At 42.5% G+C, this 16,373-nt stretch overlaps 1 protein-coding gene across 2 annotated transcripts in view; it reads right to left on the bottom strand.

The window, feature by feature from the left end:
• The window catches only part of MMAA (metabolism of cobalamin associated A), a 23,340-nt gene extending 6,967 nt beyond the window's left edge, over positions 1-16,373 (bottom strand). The window contains exons 1-4 of one of the 2 annotated variants that reach the window (XM_067035611.1): positions 16,314-16,373; positions 7,840-8,343; positions 4,680-4,802; positions 1,703-1,873 (exon numbers count right to left, since the gene is read on the bottom strand). In XM_067035611.1, coding sequence (XP_066891712.1) covers positions 1,703-1,873; positions 4,680-4,802; positions 7,840-8,284 — 739 coding nt within the window. In that variant the 5' untranslated portion in view covers positions 8,285-8,343; positions 16,314-16,373. Of the gene's footprint in view, positions 1-1,702; positions 1,874-4,679; positions 4,803-7,839; positions 8,344-16,109 lie in introns of both variants that reach the window. The other variant, XM_059067375.2, reaches the window with a different exon arrangement.

The raw sequence follows: 16,373 nt of genomic DNA, 5'->3' as shown, positions 1-16,373 counted from the left end.
AGACCTGACTTCCACACGCCCCACTCCACTAAGCCTCCTCCCCAACTCTCTCCTCCCTTGACTTCTGGTCACCCGTGTTCGTTCTTACACACACACACACACACACACACACACACACACACACACACACACACACACACACACACACACACACACACAGTCAGCCAGAGATGTTAATGTGTGAAAGCAAAAGTCACTAGATGGCGTTTCCAGGAGAGTTCTTTCAAGAAGGCCAAGCCAGCCAGGAGGTATTTCCCCCTTCTACCTGGAACAGGGAGGTGAGTTAGAGCTTCATCAGCCATCTTTTATCCATGGGCAACCTTGAGGCTGGAAACTAAGTGCTAAGAAAGGAGAGCAGGGAGAGCCCCAGGGTGCTGTAGAACCACCACGCCCTGGGCCTGCCTGCCTCCAGGCTTCTTTTATTTACAGAAAACACAAATACACAAAGAAACAAAACCCACCCTGTTCCTTGTTTGAGTCAGAGATAAACAGTTTGAGTCTCTGAAACATGCAGCCAAACACAACTTTCAGTTAATATGTGTGATTTTATGGTCCTCTTCTCCCTTGATTCTCCTACCACTACTCAGGCAACTTTTCCTCCATCTGCCCTTGGACGATGGACTCCTGGACTCTAGCCCATGTCTTCACTCCCTGCCTTCACGCTCTACGCTCTAAGGATCCTGCGCAAAATGCAGTGCCCTGACTGGGCCACATTCACTCACTCCTGTGTGTTTCGGTCAAGGCCCCTTAGCCCATACTTTAGTTTTTCTTTTTTTTTTTTTTTTCTCTTTTATTTCAGCCCGTACTTTACTTAACTCCAACCCTCCCTTCAAAACTGAGTTCAGGGGCTTCCCTGGTGGCGCAGTGGTTGAGAGCCCACCTGCCGATGCAGAAGACACAGGTTCGAGCCCTGGTCCGGGAACATCCCACATGCTGAGGAGAAACTAAGCCCGTGCGCCACAACTACTGAGCACATGAGCCTCAACTACTGAAGCCCGCACACCTAGAGACCGTGCTCCTCAACAAGAGAAGCCACCGCGATGAGAAGCCCGCTCACCACAACGAAGAGTAGCCCCCGCTCGCCGCAACTAGAGAAAACCCGTGCGCAGCAACGAAGACCCCCCCCCAAAAAAAAAAACTGAGTTCAACTGTCACCTCCTCCCTGAAGTCTTCCCTGATCCCCCAAATCTGAATCAGGTTGTGTCACAAACACTGATCACACAGTAATATAACAAATTGTCTCTCCATGGGAATGTGAAGTTCTTGGGGTTTCCTTTTCAGTATTTTCATTGTGTGTAACCACGTGCTAGGGATATAAAGGTGAAATAAAACATGCATGCGGTGCCCAACTATGCTAATCTTCTTAGGGAATACCGCAGACATATGACTCTGCTTAAATAAAATGGGTGTCACGTTAGTGTTTCCACTGGCCATCCTAATGCTGACAGCTCTCCTCCAGCACTGAAAACATACCACCTTGTATAAGAGTTATCCAGACACAGGGCTCACCTTTCTCTTCTTTAAGGGTAAGGATTATAGCCTATATACTCATATCTCCTACAGAGTCTGAGATAGCTTGTATTTAATTACCTCTTTAGTAAGTATCTGCTGAATGAACAAAATGAAATTAGCCATCATTCATCTTTATACAGCATTCATTTTAATAGTATTTCATTGTTATAGAATAGAAAATCACACTCACCCACGGTTTCAATAAGAATTATGTCGTATCCGCCTCCTTCACACAACAGAATAGCTTCGTTTGTGGTCCTTGTCACACCTCCTAAAGTGCCTCTAGTGGGAGACGGCCTGATGTATGCATTTATATCTCTTGATAACTCAGTCATTCGGGTTTTATCACCTAAGAGTGATCCTAAAACACACAGTTACATTTTATAATCATGGAACACCTATAAAGGCCAATTATCAATCAGCCAATTCCTAGGGGAAGTACTTTAGGACATCTCTCCCCAAACCTCAAATTGTATTTCGTATTATTAAGCTTTTTTCCAACACCCTGTATGTAATGATGCCAAATTAATCTATTTAACGTTTTAAGCCCCTCAAAACCTATAATGGCTCCCCACTGACTAGAGGTTCAAATCTAGATTCTTTAGTCTTGCATTGGAGGCCCTCAGAATGTAGCCTACCTTACCTGTCCAATTTCAGCTTCCTTAATTCCCAAATCAATCTTCCATTCCAGTTGGGGTGGTTTCTTTTTTTACTGGTTTTTTTTTTGGGGGGGGGCGGAGTTCTTTACTGTCCTCTTAACTTTGCTGTGTTTATGGTTCTCAGCTGGGAGTGATTTTTTTCCCCCAGAGGATACTTAGCAATGTGTAGAGATATTTGTACTTGTCACAACTGGAGGGAAGGGTGTTCCTGGCATCTGGCAGGTAGAGATCAAGGATACCGCTAAGCATCCTTCCATGTGCAGGACAGCTGCCCACAACAAAGAATGTCATTAGTGCCAAGGTTGAGAAACTCTGCTTTTACTGAGTTGCTTGTCTATAGGACCGTGTCTTACATATTTTGTACACTGAATGCTTGTTCACAGTAGGCAATTAATGTAATACCTGTGGAACAGAACCGCTGCTGTTTCCGTGTGCACTGCAGTATTTTGGCAAACATCAATACCTGCAAATTCTAGAAGCCACATAGTAACATTTGAAGGTGTAGTGCTGTTCTAACCTGAATTTTAATTTCTGCTCAAGAGCTAACCTTTCCAAAGCTGCTGCTAAGCACTGAGGAGTCCCTTAAAGATATGATCTTTTTCCCTGATGATTCCAGTTTTGACTTCTCATAGGCTCTAATGCCCCAGCATACACCTACCACAGAGCTCAACTACCTTATTTACTGTACATAAAACTTTGTTCTAAAGTAGTTTTCTGGGTGAAATCATCTCTGTGTTAAGTCAACAATCTGCCAAAGCTACACTTTAATTATTATCCTATAGACCCTAACACACCGAACGAAACATTTATGAAATTCCTCTCCCATATAATTGTCTTTGACAGTGAATCTAAGACTGGTGGACTGCAGAGCCTTAGGGAGGTCTCCAAGCTCCCAGTGCAGGGGGCCTGTGAGTCCAAAGCACAACAAGGATTGACTACAGGCTTCTCAAACTTCAATGGAATGCTATTTTCAAATGTATCTACTCTTACAGTGGAAAGGTAAGACTGTCCTGTTTATCCTTGCATAGTTTTCTCTTCCAGAGTCTTTGTATTTTTACCTGAGAAAAGGACCTTCATTTTTGGTTTGAGAAAGGTTAGGAACCACATAGCTATGTAACTTTAATCAGGTTATCTTATGTCACCATCTCCGCTACTCTTATCTCGAACTATTGTTTTCTTTTGCTATTGCAAGTATTCTAGAGTATTATGAAGGTGGGGGGAAAGTCTCTGCACCTGTGTGAAAATGAAGGTCACTATAAATAAATTCTTTGTTCAAGTGCTTACCTTTCACGAAGTTCTTAGACTATAAAAAAAGATAATACACTGACATGGATTTAATCTTGAACTTTGCGAGTATAAATTGTACTTTACGGTTAACCCTTTCATTATAGTGAATCAAAAACTGTGCATGTTCTCAGCTAAATTTCTCAGTGGATGGTAACAGGAATTGTTGTCCACCTCTCTATTGACCTAAAGGCCCTGACATATGATGTCATATTTATTTTTTAGCATTAAACCCACAGGATATAAACCAAACCCTTCCACAAAGCACCCTGTATTTCCCCCTTCGCAACACACATTACATTGTAATGGCCTGCGTGCACCTGTCTGTTTCCCGCATGAGATATAAAGCTCCATAAGGCCAAGAGAACTGCATCTTATTCAACATTAAACAACACAGTACCTTTTTTGTACAGGGCCTCGCCTAGGATAGGTGCTGAAATACTTGTTAAATGAATAACTGTCATGTGACAATGCTTCAGTCATAAAGAGGGGTAAGGGAAGAAAAAGCTTTCCTGAGTATTTATATAATATGATCTATGTTTCCCTTAAATGATCCTTTGGGGAACTTAGTTTATTCATTTTATCTCTGATGAGCTGCAAATTAAACTTTGAGTGACCTCAAATGACCTCAAATCAGTAAGTAACTGCTGAGCACTGCACGCAAGGTACTAGGCCAAGTGCTGCCAGGAATAGAGTATATCACATGGTCCCTCTAAGAGCTTTCTGTTTAACTGAACATGTAATATAAACAGGTGACAAGTTAAATAGAGCATGAAGATTTTTTTTAAAGCTTGAGAAGAGACATTACAATATGAGGAAATCAATGAGGAAGAAGCCATTTTCTGAACGGCACAGGGGCTGATGGAGCCAGGAAAAACAATAAAAGGAAAAGGGGCTGAACCTCAGGTGTGATAGACAAAGGGGTGAAATTGGCTTCTGATCATCTGCGACTTCTCACAACTGTTCTCCCAGTTCTCTACGTACCCAGGCTACTCCTAGGTTACAGGTTACCTGTAAGCTAACCTCCCCTGAAGAACCCGATGCCCCAAACACCTCCCTCAGCCTCCACCTCACACCCACCACCTCCCTTCCTTCACTGAGACCATACTCAGCGAGAGGTTAGAAGACACGCGACTGTGCAGATTCCCCCTAAACTGCAACAGAGAGCCGACTCCACTCCACAAGCCCCTGCTCTGCAATTTATGAAGCAGCAGCAATACTCACCACCACTAGTATAAGAAGAAGGGTCCACAGCCAGCACAGATAATTTGTGCCCTCTCTCAGTAAGCATTTTTCCAAAATATTCTATAAAGGTTGATTTCCCAGCACCAGGAGGCCCAGACAATCCTATGGTGGAGACGGACTTTGTAATTTAATGAAATAAATGAAATCAGCGCCATGATGAGTTCTATTAAAATACTAGACTACCTTCTACTTCTCCTACTTTATTAAAACCACTGTTAATGTAGTTAAACAGTTCCTAAAGCGGTAAACGAAAATCTACCTATTTATCTAGTCCCTGAGCAATAGGGATACAGGAGGGAGAGAAGTCAGAGCTCCATATGTTCACCAGATTCACTTTGAAAAATTACAAAATGTGATTTGCCTTTTTAGTATAACGTAGAGCTTTTGGGGCAGACTTCATTGCCTATGTTGTTAATGTGCTGAATTTCTCCAACATCTGCCCACCTCTCATCATGATCAGTAATTATTCCACCCACCCCAATTCTGTCCATTCTATGTTCCCACTAGAAAAACAACTCATTACTCCAGAAATTCCCAGTGATTGAGAAAATAATTTTCCACTTATGAAACACAATTTTTTTCATCTTACTCATAACGAAAATAATATAAACTGAGCCCTGAAAAAAAAACATTTTTTTAATCTTAAGAAAGGCAGAAAATTCCCCCACTTGGAGAGTTAGCAGAGCATGGCAGGCAAGAACACAAAACTCTGGAGCCAGTCGGCCAGTTCTATTTCTAGCTCTGCCTCTTATGAGCTGTGTAATCTTGGGCAAGTCACTTAATCATTCTGTACCTGAGTATATTCTGCCATAAAATGCATGTAAGAGCACCTATTTCTTCAGGTTATTGTGAGGATTAGATGAGTTAATTTTGCAATATGTTTAGAATAGCACATGGCATCAAGGGATATATAACTATATGGTCAATAAAATCTATAAAATATAAGCACTTAATTGTAACTACATTCAAAAGTATGTATGGCATATGGTATGCTTGGCTCCACACCACAATTTTCAGGGCAGGTCTCTGTCTTAATGGGTGCTGAATAAACATTTGTTGCTTTTACCCACCATGGTGATAAAACAACTGCAACAAAGACTCAGGTTTATCTGGCCTCATAAGGTCCAGATGGCAAGAACCAGAAAAGTGCTGCAAATTTATGAGTTGCTGGTTAACTCTAGGTATTTCTGGACATTTTCTCTTCAAAGATTCTCTACAGCCTAGTAAGTGAACACTTTGTCGTAACTGGGATTTCTCTTTGGGAATTTGCTATTTTGTCCACAACACATAAAGAGTATCAACACCCAGCACAGCACTCTCAGAAAGAGTCCCTGCAGCGAGGGCAGAAGAATAAGCTGTGGGGAAAACGCCGACTAGCACAAACAGCAGTCGGTGAGCTCTTTTTGAAATTATCTTTAGAGCATTAGGCCCCATTACCCTAAAATCTAGGAGGTTTTAGGCCCCATACTGCAAATAAACTGAGACGTAAGTAATGCCAATCCACTTTAAGTATATTTACTCGTTCCTCACACTATTTATGCACTTTGTCCACCATTTTAAGTTGTTTATAGTGGGAGGGTTGGTTGGAATCACCTAGTTTGCCACCATGAAAAGCGCTCGTTCCACCCAAAACTTGCTTAATTCCTTCTGGTCAAACACGTCTAGATTGTTCTATAATGCACAGCTTCAAAAATATAACAAGCTTATTTGCAATTACAGAAACAGGTCAACTGTTCAAGAAGTGAACACCCGGGCTACCCGGGTGGCGCAGTGGTTGAGGGTCCACCTGCCGATGCAGGGGACACGGGTTCGTGCCCCGGTCTGGGAAGATCCCACGTGCTGCGGAGCGGCTGGGCCCGTGAGCCACGGCCGCTGAGCCTGCGCGTCCGGAGCCTGTGCTCCACAACGGGAGAGGCCACAACAGTGAGAGGCCCATGTACCACAAAAAAAAAAAAAAAAAAAAAAAAGAAGTAAACACCCAATATTTTTAGACAGCAAATGAACATGGTGTCCCCTTTAAAATGCATTTTGGTATTGAGCTGGCAGTGCTTAGAGCCAAGCCATTTCCAGAAACTCTAATAAACAAGGATCTGAGGGACCTCCCTGGTGGCACAGCGGTTAAGAATCCACCTGCCAATGCAGGGGACTCGGGTTTGTGCCCTGGTCCGGGAAGATCCCACACGCTGCAGAGCAACTAAGCCCGTGCACCACAACTACTGAGCCTGCGCTCTAGGGCCCGCGAGCCACAACTACTGAGCCTGCGCGCCACAACTACTGAAGCCCGCGTGCCTAGAGCCCCTACTCCGCAACAAGAGAAGTCACTGCAATGAGAAGCCCACACACCGCAACGAAGAGTAGCCCCTGCTCGCCACAACTAGAGAAAGCCCACACGCAGCAACGAAGACCCAACTCAGCCAAAAATAAATTAATTATTTTTTTAAAAAGTATCTGAAAGAAGTGGGACTTGCTTAGAGAAAAGACTAACGAAACACCTAAGAAGTGGAATTCTGAAATGTGATAAGGATAGTTATGGTTGCTGTAAGTACAACAGCAGGGAAGTCACTTTAGACTATTAAGCAGAAGTTCTACTGAGAGAAAGGAGTAAACTGGTGAACAGTTCTTCCTGCGCACGTTTCTGTTCTGGGAGCCACAGTGAGGTTCCTGCCAAAAGAGGAATCTCACCTTCTTCTCTTAAAATACAGAGCCTTCGTTCAAATGGCCATTGCATTTCCCACCACGTGACAAGACTAATATTTACAAAGAAAAGGCATTCAGAATTCATTCCAAAATTCTGCAAGGACAAAAAAAATCCCCATTAGATCATAAGCTATTTAGACTTTTTTTTTTTTTTTTTGTGGTACGCGGGCCTCTCACTGTTGTGGCCTCTCCCGTTGCAGAGCAGAGGCTCCGGACGCGCAGGCTCAGTGGCCACGGCTCACGGGCCCAGCCGCTCCGCGGCACGTGGGATCTTCCCAGACCGGGGCACGAACCCGTGTCCCCTGCATCGGCAGGCGGATTCTCAACCACTGCGCCACCAGGGAAGCCCTAGACTTATTTTAAAAGAAGAGAGAATTTAGAAAAATATTTACTGGACAGACAAAAAACAAAACAAAAAACCCAAAAAAAAACAAAGACTGACCCACTCGAAATGCCAGTGGTTTTCCCTTATTTAATTTTTCTTGTTCTCTGTGGTGGACTAAGACTTTCTGAAGAAGCACCTGGGCTAACTCTTTCTTCCTGTTGTGAGTTGATTCTATAAGAGTTATGGCCTCTGCCAAGCAGGCCCTTTGCCCTTGGATTAAACCAGTATAAAGCTCAGCCACCAGCCTTTGTTCTTTATCAGAAAGTCCTTCTGTCTGTTCCTTTAAGGTTGTCTGTAGACATAATTTTCTGGTTAAACCATCTGACGGCAGCATCCACTTTGCAGGACGGAGTCCGAGAGAACTGAATGGCTGAGCGCATGGGATTCCTGATCTGAGGTGAGTACTCGAGGGTAAGATGAAGTGGTAACGTCGGAAAAGTGTTCTTAAAAGGACTTTAAGGAAGTCCCGATGGGGATGTTGGAGCAGCGTGGGAATATTCATTTTGCTTGCAACTGAAGAAAATGCTGGACGTTTTTTGGTTCAGTGCGATTCGTGACTCCCTAAGAGAAAGAGAAACATATTTTGCCGGTTCAACATGCAACTAAGATACTGAAGTAGTAACACTTCAAGCTTAGTGTTCTCCCTAGATTCAAAACACACATAATCAGGGGTTTGGGTTGTACAGAGGCATGCAAGTTTCTTTCCAAACTTAAGAGCAAAGACTCCCTCCTTGTCCACAGTTAATATTCAGAGTAACCCAAATCATGAAACTACTGCTCTGCTGTGAAGTCCAGTGCACATTAAAGTTTTCTTTTAAACAAAAAACAAACATACCAAAAAAAAAAAAAAAAAACCCAATAGAGTAGAAATTCCATGTCATGATTAGTTTCTTCCAACTACAAACCTTACATCCATCATAACAATTTCCTCAGATCGAATATACCCTATTCCGAAGCTCATTCAAAAGGTTAAAAAAAAAATCCCTCTGATGCTGGCCTTTTATTCATCTCCATAAAAGGAAGGTGATTAGTAAGGCAGGCATTCAGGCAAAAGTTTAGACCCATGTATGTATTCAATCGACTCACTGGGCACGCAGATATACACAAAGAATGGCCTAACATAAGTACACAAACCACGACCACAAGGCTTCGTGTGAAATGAGCTGTGAGGGCTGTCTGGAACCTGATCCAGGGCAGATATCTCAAAGTACGGTCAGAGCCACCTTGGTGCTTATTAAAAATGCTTATCCCCAGCCCCGGGAATCAGAATCTCCGTGGGTAAGCACACTCAAGTTTGAGCCACTATGGAACTGGATGAGGACCCTTCACTTAGATTTACTGATATTCTCCGTTTCAGACTGTATTAGACGATGAAGGCTGACAGGGTCCACTGAGAGTCAGGAGTATGGAGGTTATGAGCCAGGGCCACTCTGCGTCTCTGCCACTTAAGCTATAATGTCCTTTGGCCAAGTTACTTACCCACTCTGTGCCTCAGCTTCCTCTTAGGAGAATAGAGGAGAGACTAGGAAAGCTAGAACAAAATGAGTTAATTCATATAAAGAGCTGGGAACAGTGCCTAGCACATAGTAAGAGCTCAATAAACATTAGCTCTTATTACTATGACACCAATTTATAAAACTTTAGTGAAAATTAGGTCATAGACCTAGCTTCCAGTGGCAAACTAAAATTTACAGACAAATAATACATAACACCTACCAAGTCTGCATTTATGTATGATTATTTGAAATTTTTGGTTTTCAAGTACCTTGTAGCACATGAAATAAATTACCTTGTGGCTCCCAAGTCCCTCTCTAAATTGTGTTCCAAGGCCAGCACAAAATTAATTTTAGCTAAATAATGTTTTATTAGGAAAAAGAAGAAACATTTTAAGATTTTTTTTTATTGTTAGAAATATAACTGCTCATCATTTTACTGTTAGCCTTCTAAAAGGACAATTTATTTTAAATTGTGTAAAAATGTTTCTAAAAAACAATTTAAAAACATCCACTACCACCCTTCACATAAACACACAAAAAGACATTTAAAACAACAACAAAAAAAATTAAGAGGTGCTCTATTCTGGAAGCTCTCTTTCGATACCACCTTTAAACACACTTCTTTCTCATCCATACCACCACCACTGCCACCAGACTAGAAAGCGCACAGGCAAGGCTATTTTCTGAGCAGGTGCTACCTTCCAGGTCCCAGGCTAGGTTGCTTACAAAAATAATAGTGATAATAATGACTTTGAGGGTGGTGACAGTGATATTTTATTATGTTCCAGTCACTGTACTATAAACTTCCGTATTAGTATTCTAAGGCTGCTGTAACAAATTACCACAAACTTGGTGAATTAAAACAACAGAAATTTATCCTCTCATGGTTCTGCAGGCTGGAAGTCAGCAATCAATGTGTTAGCAGGATGTCACTCCCTCCAAAGGTTCTAGAAGGGGACTCTTCCCTGCAGCGGCTCCTCGGCTCACGGGTGCAACACTTCAATCTCTGCCTCCGTCTTCACATGGACTACTCTTTGTGTCTCTCCTCTGTGCAGACATCTGTTGTTGAATTGGGACCATTCAGATAATCCAAGGTGATCTCACCTCAAGTTCCTTAACTTAATTACATCTGCAAAGACCCTTTTTCCAAATAACGTCACATTCTCAAATTCCAGGGATTAGGACGTGGACATATCTTTTTTGGAGGCCACCATTCAATCCACTACACCTCCTCAGGTGCACAGCCTCCTTATCTTACCCTAAATGACGTAATCCCGGCACTTCAACAGCTCACAGAGTAATAAACACCGTGTCCAAAGAAAGAACAATGTGCTGTGGGAACAGACCAGGTTAGGAAACTAAGTCTCCTGTGGGAGGAGAGGGTTCAGGTCATGCAGGAGACTATGTCAGGGCCGGGTCTGAAAGGTTACGCGGAGCTGAAGAAGGATGAGGCAGGCCTTCTAGGCTGAGGACATACTTGTACAGAGGCCGAGCTGGGACTTGGTCTCTTCCCTGCCATATCAGAGAGGACTGAGTAATTCAGTGAAGCAGAAACCTGGCATATATACAGAGGGAACTAGTGATGAAAAATGAAGCCCGATCAGGAGGTAAATTGAGGCCAAGGAAGTAGATTTTTGTCTTGGTGGAGGAGAAACAACAGAGATCTTCAGGGAGGGCAGTGACCGAATCAACTTTGGTTTTTGGGAGATGACACTTGGAGCAGCGGCAAGAAGTCAAGAGTGACCAGATCCTGGTAACATACAGCCCAGCCTAGCAAAGACCCAAAGGAGATGATGGGGACGTGGACCAAGGCAAGGCATTACGGGACGGAGAAGAGAAGCCAGATTCGAGACCCTCTTGTCCACATTAGGATCCCCAAAGCTTGCCATGGAGCCTGGCGCATTGCAATTGTTCCAACAAATGCTAATCTGAACTTATTTCATTTCCCACTTGCTTGTCACTCAAGAGTTTATGAACCATTTTCAAACGCTTTATTTCACTTTATTCTCCCAGACAATTCCATGAGGACAGTTGGATAGTTATTACTATTCTCATTTAATAAGGGGAAACCAAGAGTGAGTTAGGTGACTACAGTCATAATCAGCAGCAGGGCCAGGACTCAAACCCAGGTCTTTTGACTCTCTGTGGCATTCTGTCTTAATAAATTGTTTTAGAATAAAGGAGAGCTCCTTTGGCTAAGAGGGAAATAGACGTTAGTAACTCTGCCCCTCCCAAAGTGGAGCAAAGAATGGATTAGATTTAAAATGTGCCCTTTTATTAATTCCAAATCTTGGCGTCAACTCTAGATTCTCGAATAAAAAGAGGAGTGGTGTCATGCCACATTAAGGGAACACCAAATAACCCTCCACATTTGAGTATGGAATGATTATGGCAGGCTGTTTATCTTCATTTTGTTTTTTTTTTCTTCATCTCTCTTTTTTCCCCCCTTAGGCCGAGATGAAAAATTAATTTACATTTTCTGTGCAAACCTTATCAGTAGGAGATCTCAATAATGTATTAGGTGACAGAACAGACCAAATTTCTAAAACTTTTAAATGTTTTCTTGCTCCACAGAATAATTCACACCTGACTATGGAGTGCACAACATAGTTAAACTCATTTTAACCACATCAACCAGATTTTAAAGGAGTTCGTAAATTTTTTAAAAGCCAATATAACTCTGCCTCGTATGAACACCTTTCTGCCCTTATTTACACGTCACAGGCAGAACAGACTAAGTCTACTAGAGTGGCAAAGTCATGCAGGTAGGGAGAAGGACTTCCCACCCTCTCATGTAACTAAGCAGCTTTTCCTGCTTTCTTATGGAAAAAAATCTAATAACTTGGCCAATAATCAAATCAAACTGTTTCAATGAATTTTCACAACTCTTACGAATATGGTTTCATCCTACAACTTTACACTGAGCACCACCAAAATAAGAGAAATTTTGCAGCATTTACAACACACAGTAAGATACCTCAAAGCACCGCCATTCCTTATAAACCAGAATGCCAACTTATTAATATATAATGAAAAACATCAAGTAAGCAAAAATACTGAAATAGGTTGGGTTAAGTGCATCCCCTTTCCTGAAAGAGGGTTCATATGGACAGCAGCATTTTAAGGTGCTAGTTTTCCACATTTGTTTTCCTCCAAAATATCTTTTATATCCATTCCATTCTCTCCACCATCAAGTCCACATTACTATAATGACTTTCAAACTCTGATCAAAGTCCATAGGAAGAAATACACTTACATCAGTCAACACACAGGCATATATATAACTAAAATAAAAGTTTCATAAAACATTATTTAACCCTATTACATGTGATATCCTCTAATACTCTCTTCTATTTTTTCTTAAAATGCAGATTGCAATCTACCAATAGGCACAAAGTACTATAGCCATTTCTATGGTCATTATTAACCACCTTCCATACTACAACTTATCCTCATAAACTGTAAATCTCACGATATTACTCCACTGCTTAAAACACTTTAAAAGTTCCCTCTTCTATCTTATCTTAAAAAAATTTTTTTTCTGTGATTTACCTGTTCATTCATTCAGCAACTATTTATTGAGAATCTACCATACGCTAGGCACTCTGCTAAGGCCTTGGAATACACTCGTGTACACGTCCAACATGGCTCCCAACATCATGAAGTTTACAATCCAGCCAAGCCAGTCATTACATAAATCTTTCATACTCTTTATGAGTGCTCTTATCCACTTCTCCAACTTAATTCACCCCCCTCCTCCACTTTTACCATATTGCTGTGACTCTTCTGATTTGCACAAAGGTTCCAGAAAAACCCACACTCTTTTATACACCTTGGTCATTGTCCATTATGTTCCTTCTGATTGGAATGCCTTTATCATCTCACAAATTCCTCCTCAGCTGTCAAGACCAACTCAAGAGTCTCCTCCTCCATAGACAGTTCCCTGGGCTCCTTTCTATACCCCTTCAGGAGTCATCATTTCTATCTCCTGTCATAATGTACTGGTCACATCCCTCTATTACAGTGCTAATCACATCGTTTTGTGACTTTTTTTTTTTTTTGGGGGGGGTGCGTGGTACGCGGGCCTCTCACCGCCGTGGCCTCTCCCGTTGCGGAGCACAGGCTCCGGACGCGCAGGCTCAGCGGCCATGGCTCACGGGCTTAGTTGCTCCGCGGCATGTGGGATCTTCCCGGACCGGGGCACGAACCCGTGCTCCCCGCATCGGCAGGCGGACTCTCAACCACTGAGCCACCAGGGAAGCCCCTGTGACCATTTTTTAAGATGTCAGTCTCGCCTAGACCGAGTTATCGCTGGATCCACAGCATAAGTTTATGGCTCACAGAATAAATGAATGAATGTATGCTATAGTTTTGTATGGGTCAATAACTCCATTATGCTGATTACTCAGTTGATCAGTGTTTGAAAACTTACATTTTTCTAGATTTCACAGTATAAATATATTTTTAGGACTTCCTTCTTAAAGTCCGATTTCAGTATATAGACGTTTTCCTTCATTAAAAATTTGCTCGGCAGCAGCCAGTCTGACTTGGAATATTTGTCTTGAAATTGATCCAATGAATATTCTCAATTTCAATAACTACTCTGGCAAGAAAAAGCATCCAGGATTTCCAAAATCAATACATTAGGTCAGTGTCTGCGGCACAGCAGAGTTCACACAGGCGAAGCAGTGTTACACCATGTGTTTCTATTCCTCAATGCTAATCACTTTTGATGTGAAGATAAGCTGTCAAATGCCATTATCTGGTTACCATCTCCCATCACCCCCCACAGGAGGCTTTACTTTCTCCTTTTCAAATAATTTCAGGAAACTTTGGTAGAACAGAATGACTTTTTAAATAAGCAACTTTTAAATAGGTGGCTGTTATAGCAGAGTAATACAGAACATATATTGAATTCATGCAGGAAATATTCTAAAGTTCTCTGTCCACTTTACCTTTTATCACTCTGTTAAGACTCCTATGTCCCAATTTCTACTTTTAGGTTTCAATCTTCTGGGGAAGTCTTGATTTTTCTAAATTCCATCACCAGTCAATGTTCTGATTCATTTCCACTGCTACTACCCTAGTTCAAATCTGAACTAGTCTTACGGGGCTCTGAGACTAGCTATGGGACCTGGGCAGTCTCTACTATTCTCCATATGAAAATATTAAGACTTACACATCAGGGTCAAAGTGAGTATGAAATGAAATTGCATGCATGAGAGGGCTTGGCATCGACAGGTGTTAATCAACTCTAAGGAACCTTCTTTTCTCTCTTCCCCAGTCCTCCATCTTGGACGTCACAGCAAGACTCATATTGAACCATGAATGTGATCACCTTACTGATCCACCTCAAATTCCTCCAATAGTTTCCCACACCCTAGGACAGTAGTTCTTAAAGTGTGCTCCCAAGACCAGTAGCATCTCCATCAACTGAGAACTGGTAAGAAGGGGAAATTCTCAAGCCCCACCCCAGGCCTTCGGAATCAGGAACTCTGAAGGTGGAGGCCAAGCCTGCCACCGTCTCACAAGCCCGCCAGGTAATTCTGATGTAAGCTCAAATTTGAGAACCAGTGCCGGAGGATAAAGCCCAGTCTGGTATTGAAGGGTTTCCCAAACCAGTTTTCCTCCATTTACTGCATTTGCCTTCTCAGACCTCTCCTAAGGAGAGTTTACTCATTATCTTCCAAACCTGCTGTTCACTTTCCCCACTGAGATTTTACTCACTCATACATCCTTCCCCTCCATGACACCTCTCCGTTTCAACCCAGCTGAAACCTCAGTTTTCTTAAATCCCTTCCTAACTATCAGTTTCCAGGAATTTCTTGCTCTTTTGATTCCAATTATTTCTGAGTACTCAGGTGATAATCTGCAGATGTCACAAACTGCCTGTTCCTGGCCCACAGAGGGTGTGTGAGCACATAACTGCATTGGTTGCCAATAATATTAAAAATCAAGAGAAAGCACAAAGAGATAGACTTTTGGCCTGTGTTGGAGACAATCGTATCTGTATGAGGGACCCACATTCCCACATGGCAACAATCAGCTGAGGGGTACTCGTTTCAAGCATGCACCAGCACTTTCCAGGCCAAATAAAGGATTTTCGATATCTTCAAATATCTCAAACTGTAACTTACATTTCTTACCATTATATAACTTTTCACGTTTCTTTTGTCTCTCCTAATAGAAGACAGCCCTTAAAAGAACTGAACTGTCTGGTTCTTATTACCCTGCACACAAAACAATATGAAGTTTTTACTACATAAAAGAACATTCTGGACATTGTAGACCCCAAAATGATTAGGAATCCGCACAGGCTTTCGGGAAACTTTTGGTTTTCTACCAACTTGGAAAAGCTATAGTAGTGTTTGTTTTCCAAAGTATATCTATTAAGGCACAACTCTCAATATAATTAAATTTTTTCAGGCCATTTTGGCTTAGATTGTCTTTCATTTTCGAATGATAAAAACAAATTATCTGAATACAGTATGTCTGCTGGAAGAGACCTAGTCCGCGCCCGGCACAGTATTTGATAGAACCTAGATGCTGTTTGTGACTTTCAGTTTGAACCCTATTTTTATATCCTGGATTTTATTCCATAAAAGATGAGTTTTAATTTCCCTCTTTGGTAGTAGCTAACCTGGACTATTGTGCCTTTTTCCGACCCATCCTCTGGTTAACCATTCGCCAGGTTTGGCAGCAGCAAGGGACCAGCCACCTTACCAAAACTGCCTTACTGTGGCACAACGGTAAACTCACAAGCCTGTCCAAAATGATGAAAATTTTAAAACGCTGTTTAAAGAGAATTTCCTTTCTAAGGAGAAAACCAACCTCTGAACCCATTTTGCCGACGCCTGCTTGTCCACACACTCCCCGCACCCCCGACATCATCCAACTCAATAATAGTCTCTTCTTCCTTCCCCCTCCCCAAATCCTCCAGGGGGCGCCCCGACGCCGACGTGGGCTCCCCGGCGGCCCGAGGCGGGAGCCCCGCCGGACTCCAGACGCCGCGCGCAACCCCCAGCCCCTACTCACCCACCCGCGACCACGGAAGTACAGTCCCGCCCCGCCCCGCCCCTTCCGCCAGGCCGATTC

This window comes from Kogia breviceps, chromosome 6, assembly GCF_026419965.1.
Source record: "Kogia breviceps isolate mKogBre1 chromosome 6, mKogBre1 haplotype 1, whole genome shotgun sequence".
NCBI classification, from domain to species: domain Eukaryota; kingdom Metazoa; phylum Chordata; class Mammalia; order Artiodactyla; family Physeteridae; genus Kogia; species Kogia breviceps.
The sequence above is the reverse complement of the archived record's forward strand: the minus strand, read 5'-3'. Positions and strand labels throughout refer to the sequence as shown.